We start from the raw sequence: 19,974 nt of genomic DNA on the forward strand, positions 1-19,974 counted from the left end.
AGTGTCTCTGTGCACTTCTGGTCTATCTAATCCTCAGACTGCCCAGGGTATCGTAGTCTTCTGGCCAATAATATAAGTGATTCAATAGGAAAGATGAAAGGTTTGCAGACTGACTTGGTGATCATTGGCTCGTGTTTTGAAGTACGACACAATGGAAATGTGATTAAAAGCTTTCATGATTGTAGAGAAGCTTCAGTGTGTGACTCAGGTGCAAAAATATGTGAAAGAAAACTCAGTATATTTTGGTTTATTGTAGCTGTTACAAATTTTATATTATCAAGGTTTTGAAGCACTGATGCATTATTTTTATTTTTACATTTAAGATTGAAAATGCTTTTGTTAGCATTGCCAGTAATGTCTTTGTTAATGTTATACTTCTGGTAAATGTAAAAAGTGAGAGGTAAAAATATACTGACAAAGAAACAAAAATATAAACTGAATTTGAAGAACAGAGAGTAAATAATTTTCACTTATCTTTACCAATAAAGATGACTTGTACCGTTACAGAAACTGACAATGACAAAAACTAATGCAGCACAGTTAGAATCATAGAATCATAGAATTATAGAATGGTTAGGGTTGGAAGGGACCTCAAAGATCATCTAGTTCCAACCCTCCTGCCATGAGCAGAGAAAATGGTTAGGGTTGGAAGGGATCTCAAAGATCATCTAGTTCCAACCCCTCTGCCATGGGCAGGGACACCCTCCACTTCCAGAAGGGGAGCCTAACTACAAAAAATTAAGTGAATCATATATATTCAAAAGGCAGAGGAACATATTATCATATCTGGTTATAAAAAAAACCCCAGAGCTTGCAAATACTCCATATGGTCTCCATTTTATAAATGTGACTATTTTCAAGGAATAAATGGCACTATCTGTACAGTATAGATTAGAAAAATAAACGTCTGCTGAATCAAACTATATCAGACTATACTTACATCATATAAACTTCAGAGTAAGTGTCTACTGGATCAGACCCCTGCAGAAATATTGGAGGACAAAGTTTAATTGTATTATTTGTGGCTATATATATATATGCATATTAACTTTAAATTTACCTCCCTTACAAAAAGAAGCAAACTCATTTAAAAAAAATGATTCAAATGTAAACTACTCCCTAGTTGCAGAATCTGTGAGTTTCAGAAAGTGGCCAGGAGCTATGGAAATGACTTTTTTATAGAAGTAAGCTTTAAGATGCTTAAAGCTGTATGGTGAGGTGATGTGTTACAAGGTAGGCTGCTTTAAAATAAGACTCCTGAGACCACTTATGCACGTGTGAGTGTGAGAGTTGGTGCAGTTTACTCACAAAAATCCTGAATCTGCTACGTTACAAGATTACAGCTCCACCTACTTAAATCAGGGCTCTCCATCTCAACAACTCAAAACTTTCCTTCCTTTAGTACACTGATACTACATTAGGACCAACTAAAAAGGAAGATACGGCTGTGTAAACACACCGTGTAATTTCACCTATACAGGCACAGGGGATGGAAGACAAAAGTGTAGGTAGGACGCATTTCTACAAAGACAGAAATTTGATGAAATTCATTTACTGGCGAAAAAAACAAGGGAGACGAAGGAAGAGATGGGTTATATAAAAGAACATGGAAAGCTGAAATGCATTCCCACCTTGCTTTAATATTCATCTTCTCATAACTTTTCCTTCCAACAGATTTTAGTCACCCAGTGGACCCCAGTTGTAAACACAAGGAGTCTTAGCTCAGGAGAGGCATGCTGAGTCCAGAGGCTGACTGAGATGTGAAGGAAGTTGGCTGCACAGCTCGTGGTGACCTTCTGAGGAAACAAACTGTGCAACTTACCCCTTCTGTTTGCTGGCAAGATAGTCTGTAATCCTTATGAATGTGGCTGCAGCACAGAGGCACACTGACTCACTCACAAACCCTTCGCCACTCGTCTACCAAAATAAAGCTGGTGGAAATCACACCTTCACCAGCTGAGGACTGAACACTAGTCAGCAGGCTAAGGTGGTGAGTGGAGACTGGAAAAACGAACTCGATCAACTGTTCACAGACAAGGGAAGGGCGAGACGGAGAGTGTGGAACTCCTTAATAAGTAAGGCGAAATGATGGAAGTGGTAAAGAAAGACTGAAAGATTTTACAAAGGAATATTCAATGAAAGGCAGGAAAAGGAAAAGGTTAGGAATGCTTTTGTAATAGAATAGGAATTATTTCTTCACAGAACTCATCAAGATGAGCCAGGAGAGCCCATAAATTTCTTGCATGCAATCATGTTCATACAGAGCACTGTGTGCATCCAGGTAAAGCATGAACAAATCTAAAGAATTTTGGGCTTCATAGGTTTGTCATTTTCTGGCCATCTGGAAGCCCTTTTTGGGGATCTTTTCAAATTAAAATGTGAACAATTGGAGGAAGAGGTCTAGACATGAGGAAAAGGATCCAGATAGCTGGTCCACATGTTGGAACTATGTGCGAGACATTAACACCAAACAGCATTATCTACATCTTGACTAGATGGTCATAAAACATTTATGGATCCAGGAAGCAGATCCATCAATAAAAGTTAAATATATGGCCGTGACAGGGCATTTGCTTAGATGATTTCATGGTAATTGTCTCTAAATCTGTCAACAACAACCTGGAAAGATACTGAGCCTTTCTGCTGGGTATCTTATTTTCCTTCAAAAGTAGTAAGATATCATGCATGTACAAGCCAGGATTGGATTTTAGATTTCTGTCTATTGAGCATAGCTTGAACTGCCATTAATATAGTGTGGTGAGAAAAAAACTGCAAATATTCCATCTGAAACTAAAAAAATAAGGCCAGGTCCTTCAATATTACTTGGTGAAAGATTTTAAGACACAAATAGGGAAAAATATAGCAGTGTTGTGTCATTGCATTTTCACCAGAGCCCTTGTAAATCAAGCCTTGGTTTTTCTTTCATTTTATGTTGAAGTGTGCTGCCACTTGGACATCAGCCATACTTTTCACTTCAGCAACTTGTCTGTGGCTGAATTAGTGTCAAAACCTTAAATGTGCCAGAGGACTTTTCTCCCTGTTAGCTTTCCTTACCCAGATCTTCCACACTCTGTGTAGAAAGCCTTTGCCCAGCAGAGGCAATGACAACCTTGAACCAGGCAACAAATAGTCAGTGTGGTGTTTTCACTTACAAACATCCCAGAAAATGTGTGGCCAGGCTCGTTATGGCAAAGAGAGCAAGGCTTAATCTTACGTTTCCAAATGGAAGAAACTGAAGCAAGCCCACGGCAGGGAGAACCTCTTCAGGACAAGACAAGTCTTGCAAGATGTGCAAGCTCAACCCTTGGCTGGTGTGCAGTCCTCAGTCATTTGCTTGTGAAAGACTGGAGTGTGCTTCTCTATTGACTCTCCCAATAGCTTCAGGACCATTCTCCGTAGTGTTGTGATGGTGGTTCTTTTATTTGGGCGTTGATACCTTACAGGCAGGTCAGCATACCTGAATTGACCTTCCCACAGCCAAAACACAGATTTTCTGGAGGGTATCAGTCTGAACTAGAAGCAACTGTGAACTCGAGGGACTAATAATGGTTAAATGTTTGATATTCTGTCCTTCAGACCCTAGAGAAAAGCCCAACTACCCAGGCTGGAGCAGCACTGAAGATGATATGCTGGATACAAAGTGCGGTAATTGCGGTGGTGTTGAGACAGTCTCCACTCCAGACTGGCTCCTGTGGAGCGACAGATCACTCATTAAAATGACTTGCATCTCTACTGAATTTTAATTAACCGAAGTGTGAGGAGCAGGTGTTCACTTGTTTTATAGACTCATTATAGTCCCTTGGAACTCCCTAGGCACAGATATAGTTACCAAACATTTAGAAGTTCCTGATTTTGACCTTTTTTGTCTCATTTACAGACTTGTGTTTGTAGCAGGTATTTATTCACTTTAATTTAAGGATATTGCTTTGAAGCCAGGGATTCAAACACTAGGAGCTGCAAGACAAGTCCTTCAACAGAACTTCAGTGGGGAAAGATGCTGTTTCTGTCTGCAGCTAACTTGTGGAGAGATTATCAGCTCCACCCTGCCTCCAGCTCACCATTTGCCTTTCCCCTCCGTGTCTTCAGGGATGCTACCGTTCACCTGCTGGCATAGCTGCTGTCTGACAGCTGCCCAACTCAAATCATCTGAAATTGCCTGGCTTAGTTTACAGACTGTAATTCACAGACGTCGCTTCTAGTCTGTACGGTTTTGAACAAAATGAGTTAGAGAGCAGTTACATGAACAGCTATAAACCAGAAAGTAACAGAGCAGTAATACTAGGGGTGTATTCATGTGCAGGAGGCACAGAGAGATGCTCAGAGCAGTAAATTCTTCAAAGAGCCCAAATTGGACATGTGACCAAGGTGTTTCACTCAGTTTTTTAACACCTATTAGATGTATCTACTACATATTAAAGTCAGCAGCCTCTAAATTGCTTAGGTTCATCATGCATTTCTACTACAGGCATAAGTGCTAGAAGCTGGAGCTCTCAGATACCAACCAGGCACCTATCTCTGATCTGGCTTCTAAACCTGAAAAAGACTCTGTATTATTTTCTGGAGTTAAGTGCCTGTCAGCTTGGCTTTTCTCATGGAAAGAGAGACATTCACCTAGCACCCTTGCAAAGCACTAGATAGACATTCGTTCTTCATTTTTCCAAACTAAAGGACTTGAACCTGCACATCCCATACTATCATCAAATGTTCTACTCACCAGGTTGCCTGCAGGGCTGGCTTCCCTCTGGTCCAGCCCACTGTTAAACAGTCAAGCAGTTCCAGGAGCAGATATTGAGTATGTGCCACTCTGGCCATGCTGAGGAGCATGTCCTGTGTCCTGGTGGTGGTGGTGGGCTTGTGGTCAAGTTCCCAGTCTAAATGAGCAGAGAGTGCATGTGAAAACATATTCTACCTGCACAATACATCCCACAGCCACTCCTCTGTTGAGCTGACATTCATCTCTCAAAACTTTAGGCACTTATCAGACGATTCTGAGAGTTACTTTAGGTTCCCTGTACAGTAAGCAGTATAGTAGAATTGATAGACATCTCTAGAGAATAATTCAGATCTTAGTCTTTCTGTGCTGAGTACAAAGAAGCCTAGTGTGACCACACCCATCATTAAAATGACTCAGTTAAATCTCAAGTTAAGGAAGAATCCGCAATTTCTTGTGCCTGAAAATAGATAGTCTCTAGAAGCTGTCATCCTTGACTTTCAGGCTGAAGTGGATCCAACAGGTGTGTTTTGAGTATTTTTGCAGGCTCTCTTGTATGCATTTTGTAGCTGAAGGTGTGCTATTTTGATAGGTCCATCAGGTCTTCAGTGCTGAACTGTTCTAGAGACTAAGGAGCCACGCAGACAGCCGGCATTAGGGGGTTACTAGACCCTGACTCCTTGTTACTGCACAGAAATGATGCAATGTGGAATTTAGAGACTAGTAATGGGTGGAGCAGTAAGACCTGTTACGATTTAACCTTTTGCCATCAGCAGTAAATCCCCTTGTATGTACATATTTCATAATAACTGGGCAGGACACAGTGCACATAGGATGTTGAAACAGGATTTTACAGTAGCTAATTGATACCATTTGCTGTAAAGAGAGCTCAACAAAGGCCCCGAGATGAAAAAAAAAACACCTATTAGTTCACGCAAATTGTGTTCAAATTGTAATCACTCCAGTAAAAACTTTAGTAGGAGACAACATCACATTATTATACACGAAGATGTGACTGTGGTTCTTTATTTTCAAAGAAGTCAGTTGTCTGCCAGATCATGCTGGGTGCTGCATTATCTAATGATTTGCAAGGGCAGGTTTTCAAGGTTTAAGGTGTTTTCCGGATTTGCAAGGGCAGGTTTTCAAGGTTTAAAGTATTTTCCATCCTATTAGGGTAAATAGGGATCAACAGGTTTCTTCGAATACGTTGGAGGCATTGAAGCTATTATAACTAAGGCTATTGATGATTAACAGTAAACATACAGAATCTTTGGAGCTGGCATGTGGAAGTAAAGGAAAAAACCCTGCAGAAATAATAAAACTTCTCTACCATCTGGGGAGGCTGTCCAGTCATTATTAGACAGAGCAGAAATATTACTTTAAGCTCCTTAGTCTCAGAGAATCATAACAGAAATATGGAAGTTGATAATGACAAGTACAAAAGAAAAGATAAAAGGCGTTTTCAGAATATGGCAAGTGCAAAACTGCCAAATACAGATCTGGTCTTCAAACCCTGGCAATATCCTACAGAATTTACTGACTTTAAGGGGCTCCTGACAACTTTCATTTCATCCTCTTGATCTGTAGTGAGCTCTTTGCAACTGCCCTGACTTCGCCAACAGGTGTCTGAGGCGTTTTGATTCCTCTCTCAAGGATTTCAGTTCTGCAGTCTTGTCTTCACTCAGAATCTGCCGAGCATCCTGAGAGCAGCACCAGGGCAGGATGCGTGGGCAGATCCTGAGCCAGGCACTGGCTGTTTTCACCACATTTCCTCCCACTGCTCAAGACAGATAAAAATAAAAAAATAAAAAAATCACAATATTGAAAACACCTTCTGCCATGGAAATTTTGTCCCCATAAGGTATATGAGGGCAATGCCTACTGCAGTGACTGAGTGTGAACACAGCTCATCTCGCCCTGTTAGGTGGGAGTGTGCAGAGAAGATCCCTCCCTTTATTTCATGCAAGCAAGCAGTGGGAAGAAAGTTTGTCGAAGGTTGAGAAAAGGCCCAGTTATCTGAGATTCAGCTGAAAGAGACTGTATTCTGCTCCTCATTAGAGCAGCTCAATTCTAGAAGAAATGAAGGAGATGCTGAGTAGGCACTGTGTTTCACAAAAAACTCAGTTCAGATTTCATTTAACTGTACATTTTATCTTCAGTTCAGGGCTACTTAACATGGTGCACCTTGCCAAGGCTGTTCAACATGTTTGAGGGATTGCAGGAAGCGCTGCCCACAGCTGCCGGGGAGCCGGCCAAGCAGCCAGATGGATGAACCTAGAAAAGGGAGAAGTCCATCGCAATAAAAACTGGTGCTGCCAGAGCCCCCATTGTGACTGTATGGGCCCATCTTGCCCATACAACTTAATTACTTGAGTAGTTTTCTAGAGCACTTGGCCCTAGCTACTGATCTAGACTGACACATGTAACACTATTTTTAGTACCCCCAAACAACAGGCAAGTAAGGTTAAGATGCATAGTATCTTTTTACTGTGTAGTCAGGGCTTTTCCATTCAATGGATGGAGTGAAGTTGCCGGTAAATACTGCAGGATATGTGTCAGCACCAATACACAAGTGTGCCTGCAGTATACACTGACTGTTCTGGTGTTTTGAAGATTTTCATGGGTAAAGATGGCAGTGGAGTTTGAAAGATGGGGTTTGGCTCGGTAAATGCAACGTCTATGAAGAGCTAAGTGCTAGTGCATGCTAAGTATTTACCACAACACAGCTGGTTTAAATTCATCGGAGAAAATCACTGCCCTAGAGAAAAGTCATGCTCTACCCATACTGCACTCAGTAGATCTTTTGCTGTTGGAACTGACAAAAACATTAAGGTAATAACATTGATATTTTGAAAATTCAGCCTGAATCTTCAACAATCATCTCTCAGATTTCCGAAAGTTGTTTCTAAGATGAAACAGCAACTTCTCAGGTCGTCTGAAATAACGGCTCATGTGGAATAGAGCAGGTACAGATAGTCGTAACAGTGAGGTAAAACAAGCCAGACGCAAGGCTTGCAGGCAAACAAAAAAGTAAGACTATATTTTTCATGTGAGCCTACAGAGGCTTGTTTAGCAGTTTGACTTCATGCCAAACAGCTTGCTGCACCTCTAAAAAATCGCTTTACTCTAAAAAAGTAATCTGAAAGATCCCTGGACTGCAGTCAACTTAATATCACACATATCTGCTTCTTCAAAGCATTCTAGTTGGCTCAGCATAGCAACAGAAGCATAACTATTAGTGGTTATTTCAACCTTGAAGTAATTGGATGCCCCACCACCCCACCCACTAAGCAAATAAATTGACTTTGATGTCCCTTTAGTATGTTACAGAAGGGAAAAATAAAGGCCTTATATTTAGTGGCGTGAAAGAGATTATTGTAAAGATTACAATTTTCAAATGAATACTAAGCGTAAAAATAGTATTCGTAGTTCATTCTTTCAGCTCCTTGCCAAATAAGGCTATTTGAAACATAGCGTCTCTGATGACAGAGCTGACTTGTCCAGGCATTTCCCTACAAATAGGGAAATATTTTGTGCTATAGTAATTTATTCCAAAGACACTCAGAAAGGGACTTGATTATAGTGGCCATCTACCCTGTAAGGCTGAAAACCAAATCACTGTGCAACATTTATGGAGTTACGTAAGACATGAGGAGTTATAACTCATTGGACACTGTTACATCATACTGTAGCTTCAGCTAAAGTGTAAAAGGATGCAATAATAGCTGAGATTGCTGCTTTGTATGTCACGGTATTTATTTTTTGCAGCACAGTTTCAGAACCTCTACCTGGAGCTTAAACTATATGGTTCCACTCTAAACTCCATGGGCTGTTGGGCAGATGTTGAGCAGGAAACACCACTTCTCTGTGTACTTGTTCCCCAGTCTGATTATTCCAATCCTCCCACCAATTTCAGGACCATTCATGTCTGTATTCGAAAGTTGAACTCACTCGACAATTAGGTAAGTCCTTTGCTGTTTTAACAGCAAGTAGTCAGACTAAGGGAAATATATGGGGGAAAAAAAATCTACATTATGTATCAGTATTAATATAGTAGGAACACTTTAATGCTTATTCAGGTAAAAGGTCACAGCAGAAGTGATAATTCTGAAGAAAAACATTGTCAGCAACATATGTGCTGGCAATGGAATTCAAACAATCATTCTTGTATTGTCTTAATCTGTAAATTTTAATGTGTATGAGCAAGCAATGCTTTAGAGTCAGTCTCAACTCTCTTCTTTCACATACCTATAGATGCTAGATACATTTTAAAGATAAATAATGAAAAACATACCTTGGTACCTGTTTTAGTCAGCATTCCCTTTGTTTATTCCTAAGATTACATGGTTCATATACAGTGTTGGAAATACTTATTCAAAGAATTCATTTAAATAAAGATCAGTCTGCAAATTGTACCAATGACTTTGTACAGACATATATATGTACATAGGCATGTAAAAAATAGAAAACATATACGAAAATTTCCACTTGATACATTTGAAAAATATTAAGATTTGGAAAACCTTAAGACATCTGGGTGCACAGCACATGTAAATCATTTTGTGGAGAAACCAGAAGTGATGAATTGCGCGTTCACTGATATGAGCCACAATATAACAAAGTCAGTTCTTTCCTTTTCATCATTATAGCTGATGTTTCAGCAGTAGGCTTTGATTAAAAAAAAAAACCAACACAACATAAAAACCCAGTTCATGCCTTAAAAACATTTGTGTACAGAGCAGTAACATCAACAGCATGTGGATTAAATGAATTAAAAAAAAATCTTTAATGGAAGTAGAATTGTAATACACCTATCATTGATCATCTTAATACCAAAGACATCTGGCTGCATTTTTCATCTACTGGTATTAACGATGTACTATTAAATCCTTCAATTTAAGATGGTGCAGCCCTGGAGTTCCAGACCCAAGATTATATATTGTATCATTTGCATACAATTATATTCTTTAGATAATCATATTGCTCAAAACGAAATGCTGACATTTTCAGTATCTATGCACAGCTCCTGACCCATCTGCCATGCAAAGCTCCATGACAGGGAAAATCTTACGTAGAAATTCAGGGACATTTACTGTAAGCACAGCAGCAGCATATTATAGAGAAACAGAGATATTCACACTGTCTCACTAAATATAGCGTCATTGTCTAAGTTAGGAATTTTGTCAATATAGTGGAAGGCCTCCTGAATTAGATATGTCAGATCCTCTTTCTGAGGATCCCCTGATCATCTAGGGAAGCCAAACTCCACATTGCATGATAATTTCCCATCATATCTCCACATATCTATCTGAAGGAGCAAGAATTCACAAAACTTTAGCTGGGGGTACAGACTGTGCTGAGTTTAAGGTTCTTTGGCAAATCCTGAATGTGGTGATAAGAATTTCTAGTCCTAATTCTATGTAAGGCAGGCCCTCTGTCTGCTACTAATCCCAATCAGATGGTGATAAGTTCTGTGCTGTAATTTGTTTCTTCCCTGACATAACTTGCTGCATCCTTTCCCAAAGGCAGTAGAAGCTAGTGGAGGATTATATATAAAATTGTGAAGGGGGAAGCATGTCACAGAACTCGGTAGATCCTTCATTAAACTCATACCTACCATGTTCTGACTCCCTTCCCTAGTTCATGGTGGGAGAGACTGTTGCCTTTGATTGCCTGTCCATGACTGGATTCATAAAAACTCATAACTGGATAATTCGTAGGGAGAACAGTCTTACGGGGTGCCATTAACCCATCATCCACCTTCTAAGCCTGGACCACATTTAGTTTCCTATCAGGGCACCACAACTGCGAATGAATGTGATTCCAACGCTGTGGCAGGGGATCAGCAGACAGTTCACCTATATGGTGGTAAAGCTTCTTCCTGGGATTTCACCCGGAGTATGTCTGCAAACATCATTCAGTTACATCCAGTGTAACTGGGCTACAGCATGAAACTGGAGTTCAGGGAACGACTTGACCCTGCCAAGCATGAGATGCAGGCAGTACATTCTTCTCCCATCATCATTACATACACCTTACGACAGATTAAAAACCAGATCCCGAAGCTCTTATGCGTGCTTGCAAAGGGAGTTTTTCTTCTATTTGTGGCACCAGCTTTACACACTGGCAAGTATTTTATAAAAAATCATAAAAGAAATGGCACTTCTGTGTGAGGAGAATACTTGCTTGGCTTCCAGGCCAAGGTAGACACTGAAGCACATATCTAAGCAGTCTTCCTGCATATGGCCACTCTCCTAAACTGGGACCACAAATAAGGTTACGTTAACATTTTCACTATATTTACATGTTACATCAAGACCATAATAATCAGTCTCAGGTCTAAGTAATCTATCTCCACATTAGCTTTAGAATATGCAAAAAATAAAGTAGACATCTCTTCCATCTAAGATAGAAAGAAGGGGTGCGTTTTCACTAAAAACACTAGAGTTCAAAACCTGGTGTCATCAGTAAAATCCTAATAGATATTTGCAAATTGTATAAAGCAAGTGTCTAAATAGAAAAGGTTTGACATTGAAGAGGAACCCATCCACAAAATAAAACTCTTTAAAATGGAATGTAGCCAGTTTCTAAATACATCCAAAAATTACAATGTCTCTATAAATAGAAAAACTAGATAGTGCTGAAGAGCTAAAGCAGTCCTTTCCAAATCGTTCAAGTGTCTGTATTTCTCTCACTTTACTATGGTTAATATGCAGTTGCTTGAGCTACAGCTGTTCTAGCCTTTGGCAACAGTTCAAGTAACTTCCACTCTTCTCTCCTTTGCATCCCTCCATCTTCCATTTTGACACCAAGAGTCGCCAGGGCATATCTTGACTTCACAAAGTTTTCAGAAGAATGCCACATGTCTCAAACTCTGTCGGTGTGTGTGCAGCCAATCAAGGAAGCATGTCATAAATTCACCACAGTCCTTCGATTGCCACTCAGGTAGTGGCACATCTCTAGTCCCAGCCCTGTATCCAAGAGAGGCTATGTGCTGCCAAGTTCCCTCTTACTTGCACAGAGCCTGCTGAGAAGGATTTCAGAATAAACTTGATTTATTGGACCTCGGACATGATATGGGGACTGAGAATTTGTTGCATAATCCTGCAGTTGTGACGGCTTGCTTTGACTGCCGAAATATTTCCCCAGCATATAGTGCCTTGACAACGTCATTGTTATGTGCGGGCTTTCTTCAGAGGGATTGGATTTCACCACCTGCAAAAGGAGTGACATATGTGAGTGCTTTCTGCCTGCACCTAGAAGGATACACAGCTGTGTGTACAGAAATGCTGAGACAGTTCTCCACAAAGCAGGTTCTGATACTCTTACCTTCAGCTGCAAGTTGCTCACAAACAGTATTTTAGTGGGCCAACTTGTTATGTTACATACTAATTAAAGTGCAAGGTCTTATTCACTTAAGCCTCGAAGTCTAAAACGTATAGGCCCGTTATAATCAGCAGGTTGATTCTGTAATGGTTTGTGAATTAGACTCTGTTGTCTTCATTAGAAACAATGTATCTGAACTAAAAATTTGAACTCAACAGCTTGTCTGTATATTTTCCATGGGAAAAAATAAACTCAGGACAGCCCTGACTTGCAGGAAGGTTTAGATTCTGCTTTGATCCCAAGCACTTGAGGAACATATGCTGTGTCTCAGTTGTGAGCCCTGTGAGAATGTCTCACACCCAGGTCTGGATGCAAACCTGGCCCAGCTCCATGCTGAGATGGAAACACTCATGTGTCGTGTTTCTCCAAGAAGGGAGTTACGGTGCAATTTAACATCCCTCTCCCAGGGGCATCACACTGACATAACCAAAATGTGGTTCAGTAACTTAGTGCAGAAGAATGTTCCTCCTTGGCCCCCTAAATATGTATAAAGCTCTGAGATTATCATGTTCAATTTGTATGGAATAAACATACGAGAGAGAAAGTGAAAGGACTGATTGTCAGAAGCCTAATGACATGAGGGTGGTGATCTCCTCTGAGATGCTGAAGGTCTCCTCTCAGTGAACTCCCAGTCACTGATGAATATAGAAGAAACTTTGAGAGAGACAGAACCTTGCACATATGCAGGACAGAGGACCCCGACCCAGGCATTGGCAAATCCAGAGAAAGTAGAAAAGGGGCTAAGTGGTTAACTTATTTTTAAAAGAGTAGATATATGCTGACTTGATAGCTCCGACGTCCATCAGTTTTCCTGCTATATCAATCACAGCAGACACTTGAAAAAGTAGACTTCATTTATTAATGCATATATTTGTGTGGAAGTATACTAGCTTTTCAAAAATATAATTTATATTTACTGTCACTGAACAATGAGAAACAATGTCTATAAGTAGTTAAGCTCATAATAAATGAAATGACTCATACAAAATTAAATGTGAGTGAAGGAATAACATGTGCAAAGGCTTGACGGACTGGGTAGGAAGGCTATGAGGGAGCTGTCTGAACTAAAACAAGACCAGGAATTATTCGTGTAGAAAATTAATATATCCTCTGACCAATTTGATACAGCTAAGCCAAGGGCTGTTATTTGTTTTCATGCAATTACTGCAGGTTCATTTTTCTAAATTAGTGCCTTAGATCTTACAACTATTTCAAAACGATGCAACCTTGAACCAATCACCCAAACTGCATTCCTGTTAGGCATAATCTCCTAGGAATGCAATCTAATGTTCATCCAGCAGCCATCCACTTAGTAAGATATCAAAATCCCAAGGTTGCTAATTTTTATATTGTGATCATGATTTCATGCCCTTAAATTAGAAAATAAATCTGAATAAAAAAATAGGTTCCATAATGGTCTTTATAACTGCAGGCCAATCTACTTCACTATAAGCATTTGTGAAAAATGAGGTAATTAAAAAATCAGGTTTGCACGTGCGCATAGAGCTAGTGCCAGAGTTATGCAAGATTTTTTGTCCCAGATGGATAAATCCCTTTGTGAGTTCAGATCCCTTGGCAATCTGAGTGAAGGTTGTAGGGTCTATGAAGCTGCAGATTTCTGTGCTATCAGGGTGACTCAAGGCCCTCTGAAGCAGGTTGGTGGGAACTCAAATAATTAACCAGGACAATCAGGGGGAATAGCTTTCTGTCTGGCCAGTTAGTGAGAACTAAAGGAGAACTGCTGAATGCATTTCAGTTTTTGCTTTCTGACTGTACAGAACAGCCAGCCCTCCATTCCTGCACAGCCGTGCTGTAGCTCAGATAGCATTTATAGAAGAGTGTCGTCTTCTGGGAGTTTAGGAGGTCACTTTTTAAGAGAAAGAAAGTGAAAGTACAAAGCAGTAGATTTAATCCATCTCATCTGGTTTCATAAAACATGAAAAGTTACGGGGTTTTAAACAGTGCTCTTGGCTCCGTCCTTGGAGGCAAAATGCCATTTTCCTAGCGCAAACTGCTTCAGCACCTGATGAAACTCCACTTGCCAGAAATAAACTGATGACAAAATTGTTAAAACTAATGAGGTATCAAAAGCATTCAAGGACTTTCTTTCTGTTTTCCTCAAGGACCAAGTCTGGTTTTGGGGGGCTGATAGATTCTCCTGGGCACATCTATGCCTCTTTCAGGCACAACAGCCTCTCAAGCCTTGTTAACAACTATTCCGTGAGACAAATTCTCCCCTGATCCTCCCCAAAAGCACATACTCTCTGTTGAGATTCATCCAGCAGAAAAGCAAGGCCAAATCTGCACATGAGCTCATACAAAATGATGGAGGTGTGCATGAAAAATGCCGATGGCCGATCACGCCCTGCTGTTTTGCACCCAGCTCCATACAAAGCATCAGAAATATTTCACTTTGAAGCTCTCTGTTTCACTCAAAAGCTCTGTGGAAAAGGTGAGCATCAGTAATGACCCATGAAGACACCAACATCTGGGTTCTAGACAGAAAAGGGTCAATATAGCCGTCTGGGTGAAATGAAGGGAGGCATTTACTCCATGGGACTAGTTATCCATTGCATAAATACTTGCCCTGTGACTTAATGCTTCTTTCCCAGCTCCATTTGGACTGAGCTGTGTTTGTGCCTCTCTCATGTACCGAGCCGAGCAGATTAAAGGCGCGATTAACTAACCACACCTGCTGTGTTTGGTCCCGAAGCACGACAGAGGCCACTGCAATGGGTTGAAAACATGTGAGCTGCTGAGGAGCCTGAGGTGGAAACCAGCTGTGAGGTTGATGCACAGCATGTGAGGTCAGACGGGTCTGATAACGCTTCCAAACCTGTGCTCAGTCCCAGTAAGCCTCATACTGGAACAGTGTCCCAACCAGTGGCAGCTGATTGTCTCCCCATCCTCTTTTGGGAACGCATTTGTTGTTTGGTAGACTGTCTTTTATATCTCTGCCTGTGGTATTTAAGGAGAAAAATCAAAGCCTTACAGTTAATTTTTTTATTCTGCTTTATGTAAAGGTGGCTGCTGTGGCTAAGAGAATTAAATATAATGCACTGGCTACAAGAAAATAGGTAGGGTTGCTATGTTAGTCCTTGGCCAGCAGACACCGCAAAGACACTCTGGAGCCTGTGCTTGAATTTTACTATCATCACCACTGAATATCAGTTTGTTTGGTTTAAATTACTCCTAGGTTTAATTAGCCACAGTATATTTTGCTTTCCAGTGTATACTGTGGGTGTCTGATGAAGGAAACCTTATTTTTAGATCTTTGCTTTCTTTGGATCTTTAAGGAAAATATATCACTGCTGTCCTGAAATTTCTTCATGGCAAAAATTAGTGTTTCCACTCCATTCCTGGTGTCATGGCCCATCTTCTACCTGTGAAGCTACAGAGCTTCTGTGCTAATGCTGTACATGTCAAGGTCCTGTGAACAGGCTTGGCCATGAGTGAGGCTTACAGAAAAATAGGCATGACTTGGCAAATAAGCAAAGGGGTTTTATCCTTCTCCTGAGAGATTTGGAAAACATTTGGTGATCTCTCTTATTTGAAGTAATTTCTTTTGACAGAAAACAAGTTCCTAGATTCATGCTGGAAAAATGCTAGCATTTCACTTGTGTGAGTGATAGTCTTTTTTAATATTTATACACTTTCTGATAACTCTAATATAAAAAGTTCTAGGATTTTCTCCATAAAAATTAACTTGTGGAGTTCTGTCTTCTAAACGATACATCAAATTGCTTGTGTCATTATTCTAGTCAGTAATCAAACTCTTGAGATTTCATCCAACTAGTAGCTTCTTAGTGACTGAAAGCTCTCAGCTGACTGTGAAACACCATAAATTCACTAACTCTTGGTTTCAAAGAGACGTCTTTCGTTGCATCCTTTTTTCCCTCCCATTTTAACTTTTGGGTAACAATGTCTTCTCATTCTATATTTCATTCTATGAAAGAACTTGCACCTATCATCTCTTTTTTGATCATGCAGAGGAAATCCAGTCCTCTGAAAGATATGACAGTTCAAGTTTTATGGTCCTAAACAGATTTTAATGGAATGATTTGTGGTAGTTTCCTAGTCTTTTGTTAAACAGACAACCCAGATTCAGTTCATAAGAATGAAGATCCTTGTATCATCACAGACAATTTCTTACTGTGCTAAACATGACTTTATCTATAGAGGTACCAGAAGACTTCTCTGTCCTTATAGCCAGCAACGAATTGAAGCATGGGGTTACTGATAATGTCTGAGTGCATGACCAAAGGTTTTGCTGAAGAAATACTATTTACTGAGGATGAAGAGATGAACGCTTGGAAAGATATCAGCCTCCTTTATTCCTCAAAGCTCTTTCTGGTTTCCAAAGGGAGTAATGTACTATTCATGGATCTTCCTTAGGGCAATGAATGACGTGTTTGGATTCTCAGCAAACGGACCACTCGTTACAGAAACCTGGGAACCAGCCATTTATACCAACAAGTTGGTGTCACTGGTGTGAGGAAGGACTTTGTTGGAAGCTACAGAAGTAGTCCAGTTGGCTTGGTGGCACCTCTTTAACTATCATACGCAAAATTACTGACATCAGTCTTATGGCAGAAAGTGCCTGCTTACTTGACTACTCAAAAATCATACTTTCTGTTTTCATTCAGAGTCGCTTGCACCAAACCAGAGGTGCACTTCTTTATTTGCTATATGTAAGGTACAAGAAATACAAAACTAAACGAGATCCCTCCTTTGCTGACAGGGAAGAGCACTCACTTTAAAAAGACATACCACATACTCAAAACACATCTTAAAGGAAACCAGAAAAACTTTAAATATCTTGTTTTTCAAACTCTTTACTTTCACTGGTTTGGCAGCCTCTGGTCTGATTTTGTGCCTAGATATAATAATGTGTTTTCTTATTAATTTTTTATTTAATCCATGGACTCCTGTAATTTGTAATATGCTATGAAGATTCCTTGCCAGAACTTCGAATGGAAAGAAGACTATGTTCCCAATTGCCCTGCTCCTGTATTTTACCATGTCCCTATTTCACCAGTCCAGTAATTATAAAACAGAAGACACAATTTCTACAGATTTCAGACAAAAAAGAAAACAGAACTACAGGCATAAGTGAAAACAAGCAACTTAGACTTCTGTTTGTATAGTCAGTCATTATAACCATCCCAGATAACTCTTTCTCAGACATATAAAAACAGATACATAGTCGTAAGATTGGTCTTTCCATTTTAAGCTCCATTTTAAATGTACATCGGGTTTGCTGGGAGTCTGCTAACCCGCTCAGTTAGGAAGGCTTCAGGCAAAAACCTGTGAGACTGAGGTATGGCAAAAAATAAACTGAGTCCATGCAGAAGCAGGAGGGATACAAAATGCATAGCAAATAGTATAAGAACCTGGAAATCACACAACATCCTCTTACACAGGTTGCCTCTGCAGAGGAGCGTGCCTGTTTTTATTTCAAGGTATCACCACTACAGCAGTTCAGCCCGCCCTCAGCCAGCGTTGCACTCTGAGTGGCGAGGGACAAGTGCAGCCATACAAACTGCTATCTCCACGGTTTTTATTCAGGCCTAACTCGGAGTCATGGATGCGGACCTCATTGCATACCTTTTTGTTTCTAAGCACCTGACAGTTAAAATCTCTCTTAAATACGTGGGAATGATATAAGCATAAAATATTACCTCATGGAAATGGCAGCCGCACTTCCCTTGCAGGAATTCTTTGTAACGTCCCATGGTGATGACAAATGTGTCAACAACTTCATAGCCAAAATTTTTTGCTGTATCCAGAATAACCAAGTTTTCATTCCACAAGTTTTGTACTTCTGCCTGCATTCCAGATAAGGTATTGCAATATCTTGTCAGAAGGACTGTTTAAAGTTTGTTGTATTCTGACATGGAAATTAATAGTAAAACTGCATTTTGAATAAAGCAATTAAGTTATATTCCAGACATGAATTACTATAAATTCATTCTTGAAAACAAGTTTTACTCCAAGACTGTTGCAGGTTTTTGCAGGAAGTGTAATTACTTTTCAGTAGTTGTGCAGTTTCCTTCATAGGAAGATTTAAATGTTTAAAATACAATTAATTAGTAACAGTTTTTAATATGTAGTAAGCTAGTATGAGGTGTAACGCAGAAAAAAAGTCCCATTAAATGTTGTCTATAACAAATTGTGAAATTGCTCCTGTAAAGAAATATTTAGCTTCAAAACAAAATCATTGAGACTGTTGCTTAAAGAGGAGTATAGGGCCATGGGTATCTTAGAAATGATTGTACTGAAGAGCAGATTATTATTTCTCAAGCTACTGGAAGAAGGCTAGGAATAGAAAAAAGGTTAGCCATAAATTTGACAAGGCAGTGGATTTGACACTGAAGACAGAAGGGCTTTGAGAGTAGTTGGCGTAATCCAGGAATCCAGAGCACCCAAACCACATGGGTAATTTGGCATATGATCCAATATTGAAAGGGAAAATAATGCTGGTTATGCACTGTAGTTGATTTCTGGAGTTTTATAAATTTACTGGATGAAGAGCAGAGAAAGGAAGTCCTCAGAAGCCTTTAATACTCTTTCTATCCTTGCCTCACCTGCCTTTGATCAAAGTTCTGCTTCCTTCTCCTACGATTGAACTCTGTTGAAGGCTATGGCAGGAGATATGACAACATTTCTTCATGTTGATACCAACAGTTTCCCTACTGTATACTAATTTGGTCATCCGGATAAATTAAGGAAGTGGTTGAAATCAATCAGACGCCATTCAGTACAGACAAGTTAGATAACACTAAATTAGACAGAAAGAATGGGCACCATCTGACAGGGCAGAATGGGCACCATCTGACAGGGCAGTCTCCACAGCAAAACCAATGGTGAGAGTAACAGCACATCACGCACTGAATACAGCAGTGTGTTATGGCTGGAAAAAGCCATGGGCGTCAGCCCCAGTGCGATAGGAGTGCTGTATGTAAACTATGAAAACTAATAATTTTCTCTTTTCAACACCTGTGAACAGCTGGAGTGCTACACACAGTGCTGGTAGGCATCATTTACTCCGTTCTGCCCTCCGGTGCTTCCCAGCCCTGTTGCATCCACACATTTTGTATGTGTTCAATAGAGAATCACCATCCAAATTTTAAATAAAAATATGGAATCGAGTGAGTTACACAGCACTTTGAAACGAGCCCATCTGTTACTCTGACAGTCTTGGATATGATTTAAACTGACTGTAACATCTGATTAATATACAAATAACAGGCTAGATTCACCGGTGTGTTTCAGCTGCTCTGTAATGTTCTGGCTTCATCGGTTGGTTAAGACAGATTTATGGTGAGCCATGCAATGCAGCCAGACCAGGGGATCTGATCCAGCAGTAACCATAGAGGAAGCCTGAGAAGAGCCTGTGCTTGATGTGATATGAGAAGCAATCTGCCAATCTCCAGATGGATTTCTCAACTTTGGCAGCAGGCTTAATACCAGGTCTGCCTCTAGTTCCTGGGATGGCTGACTGAGCATGGCATCTTGAATGGCACACTGATTGCAGCAGAATCCACCAAATAAGGTAAATTGGTTTGAATCCGTCTTAACAAGCCGTATGAGCAAACACAAACGTTAATCTTTGATCCACTTAAAACTTACTCAGCAGAAGTTGTAACATATTTTGACCAGACAGCAAAATTATTGCTGAAATGACAAGTCTTCCATGAAAATGCACTCTAAACATACTGTAGCTTACCTGTGATAGAGAATGTATTCCATCCACTGGGAGGTGAAAGCCCATCCCTATGGATTTGATAATTACCAGGATATTTGATAGATTTTCCCTGTTGGGCAAATAAAATAAAAAAAGGACAAACATTTTACTTAACAGACACATCAAAAGA

The 19,974-nt window shown here is 40.1% G+C and overlaps 1 protein-coding gene across 1 annotated transcript in view; it reads right to left on the bottom strand.

The window, feature by feature from the left end:
* Positions 1-11,698: 11,698 nt before the first annotated feature.
* CPED1 (cadherin like and PC-esterase domain containing 1) overlaps positions 11,699-19,974 on the bottom strand; it is a 161,292-nt gene continuing 153,016 nt past the window's right edge. Inside the window, exons 22-24 of the mRNA XM_086610494.1 lie at positions 19,827-19,914; positions 17,779-17,925; positions 11,699-11,926 (exon numbers count right to left, since the gene is read on the bottom strand). Coding sequence (XP_086466620.1) covers positions 11,699-11,926; positions 17,779-17,925; positions 19,827-19,914 — 463 coding nt within the window. The remainder of the gene's footprint in view (positions 11,927-17,778; positions 17,926-19,826; positions 19,915-19,974) is intronic.

The sequence above is a fragment of the Tauraco erythrolophus genome, chromosome 4 (genome assembly GCF_009769465.1).
Source record: "Tauraco erythrolophus isolate bTauEry1 chromosome 4, bTauEry1.pri, whole genome shotgun sequence".
NCBI lineage: Eukaryota > Metazoa > Chordata > Aves > Musophagiformes > Musophagidae > Tauraco > Tauraco erythrolophus.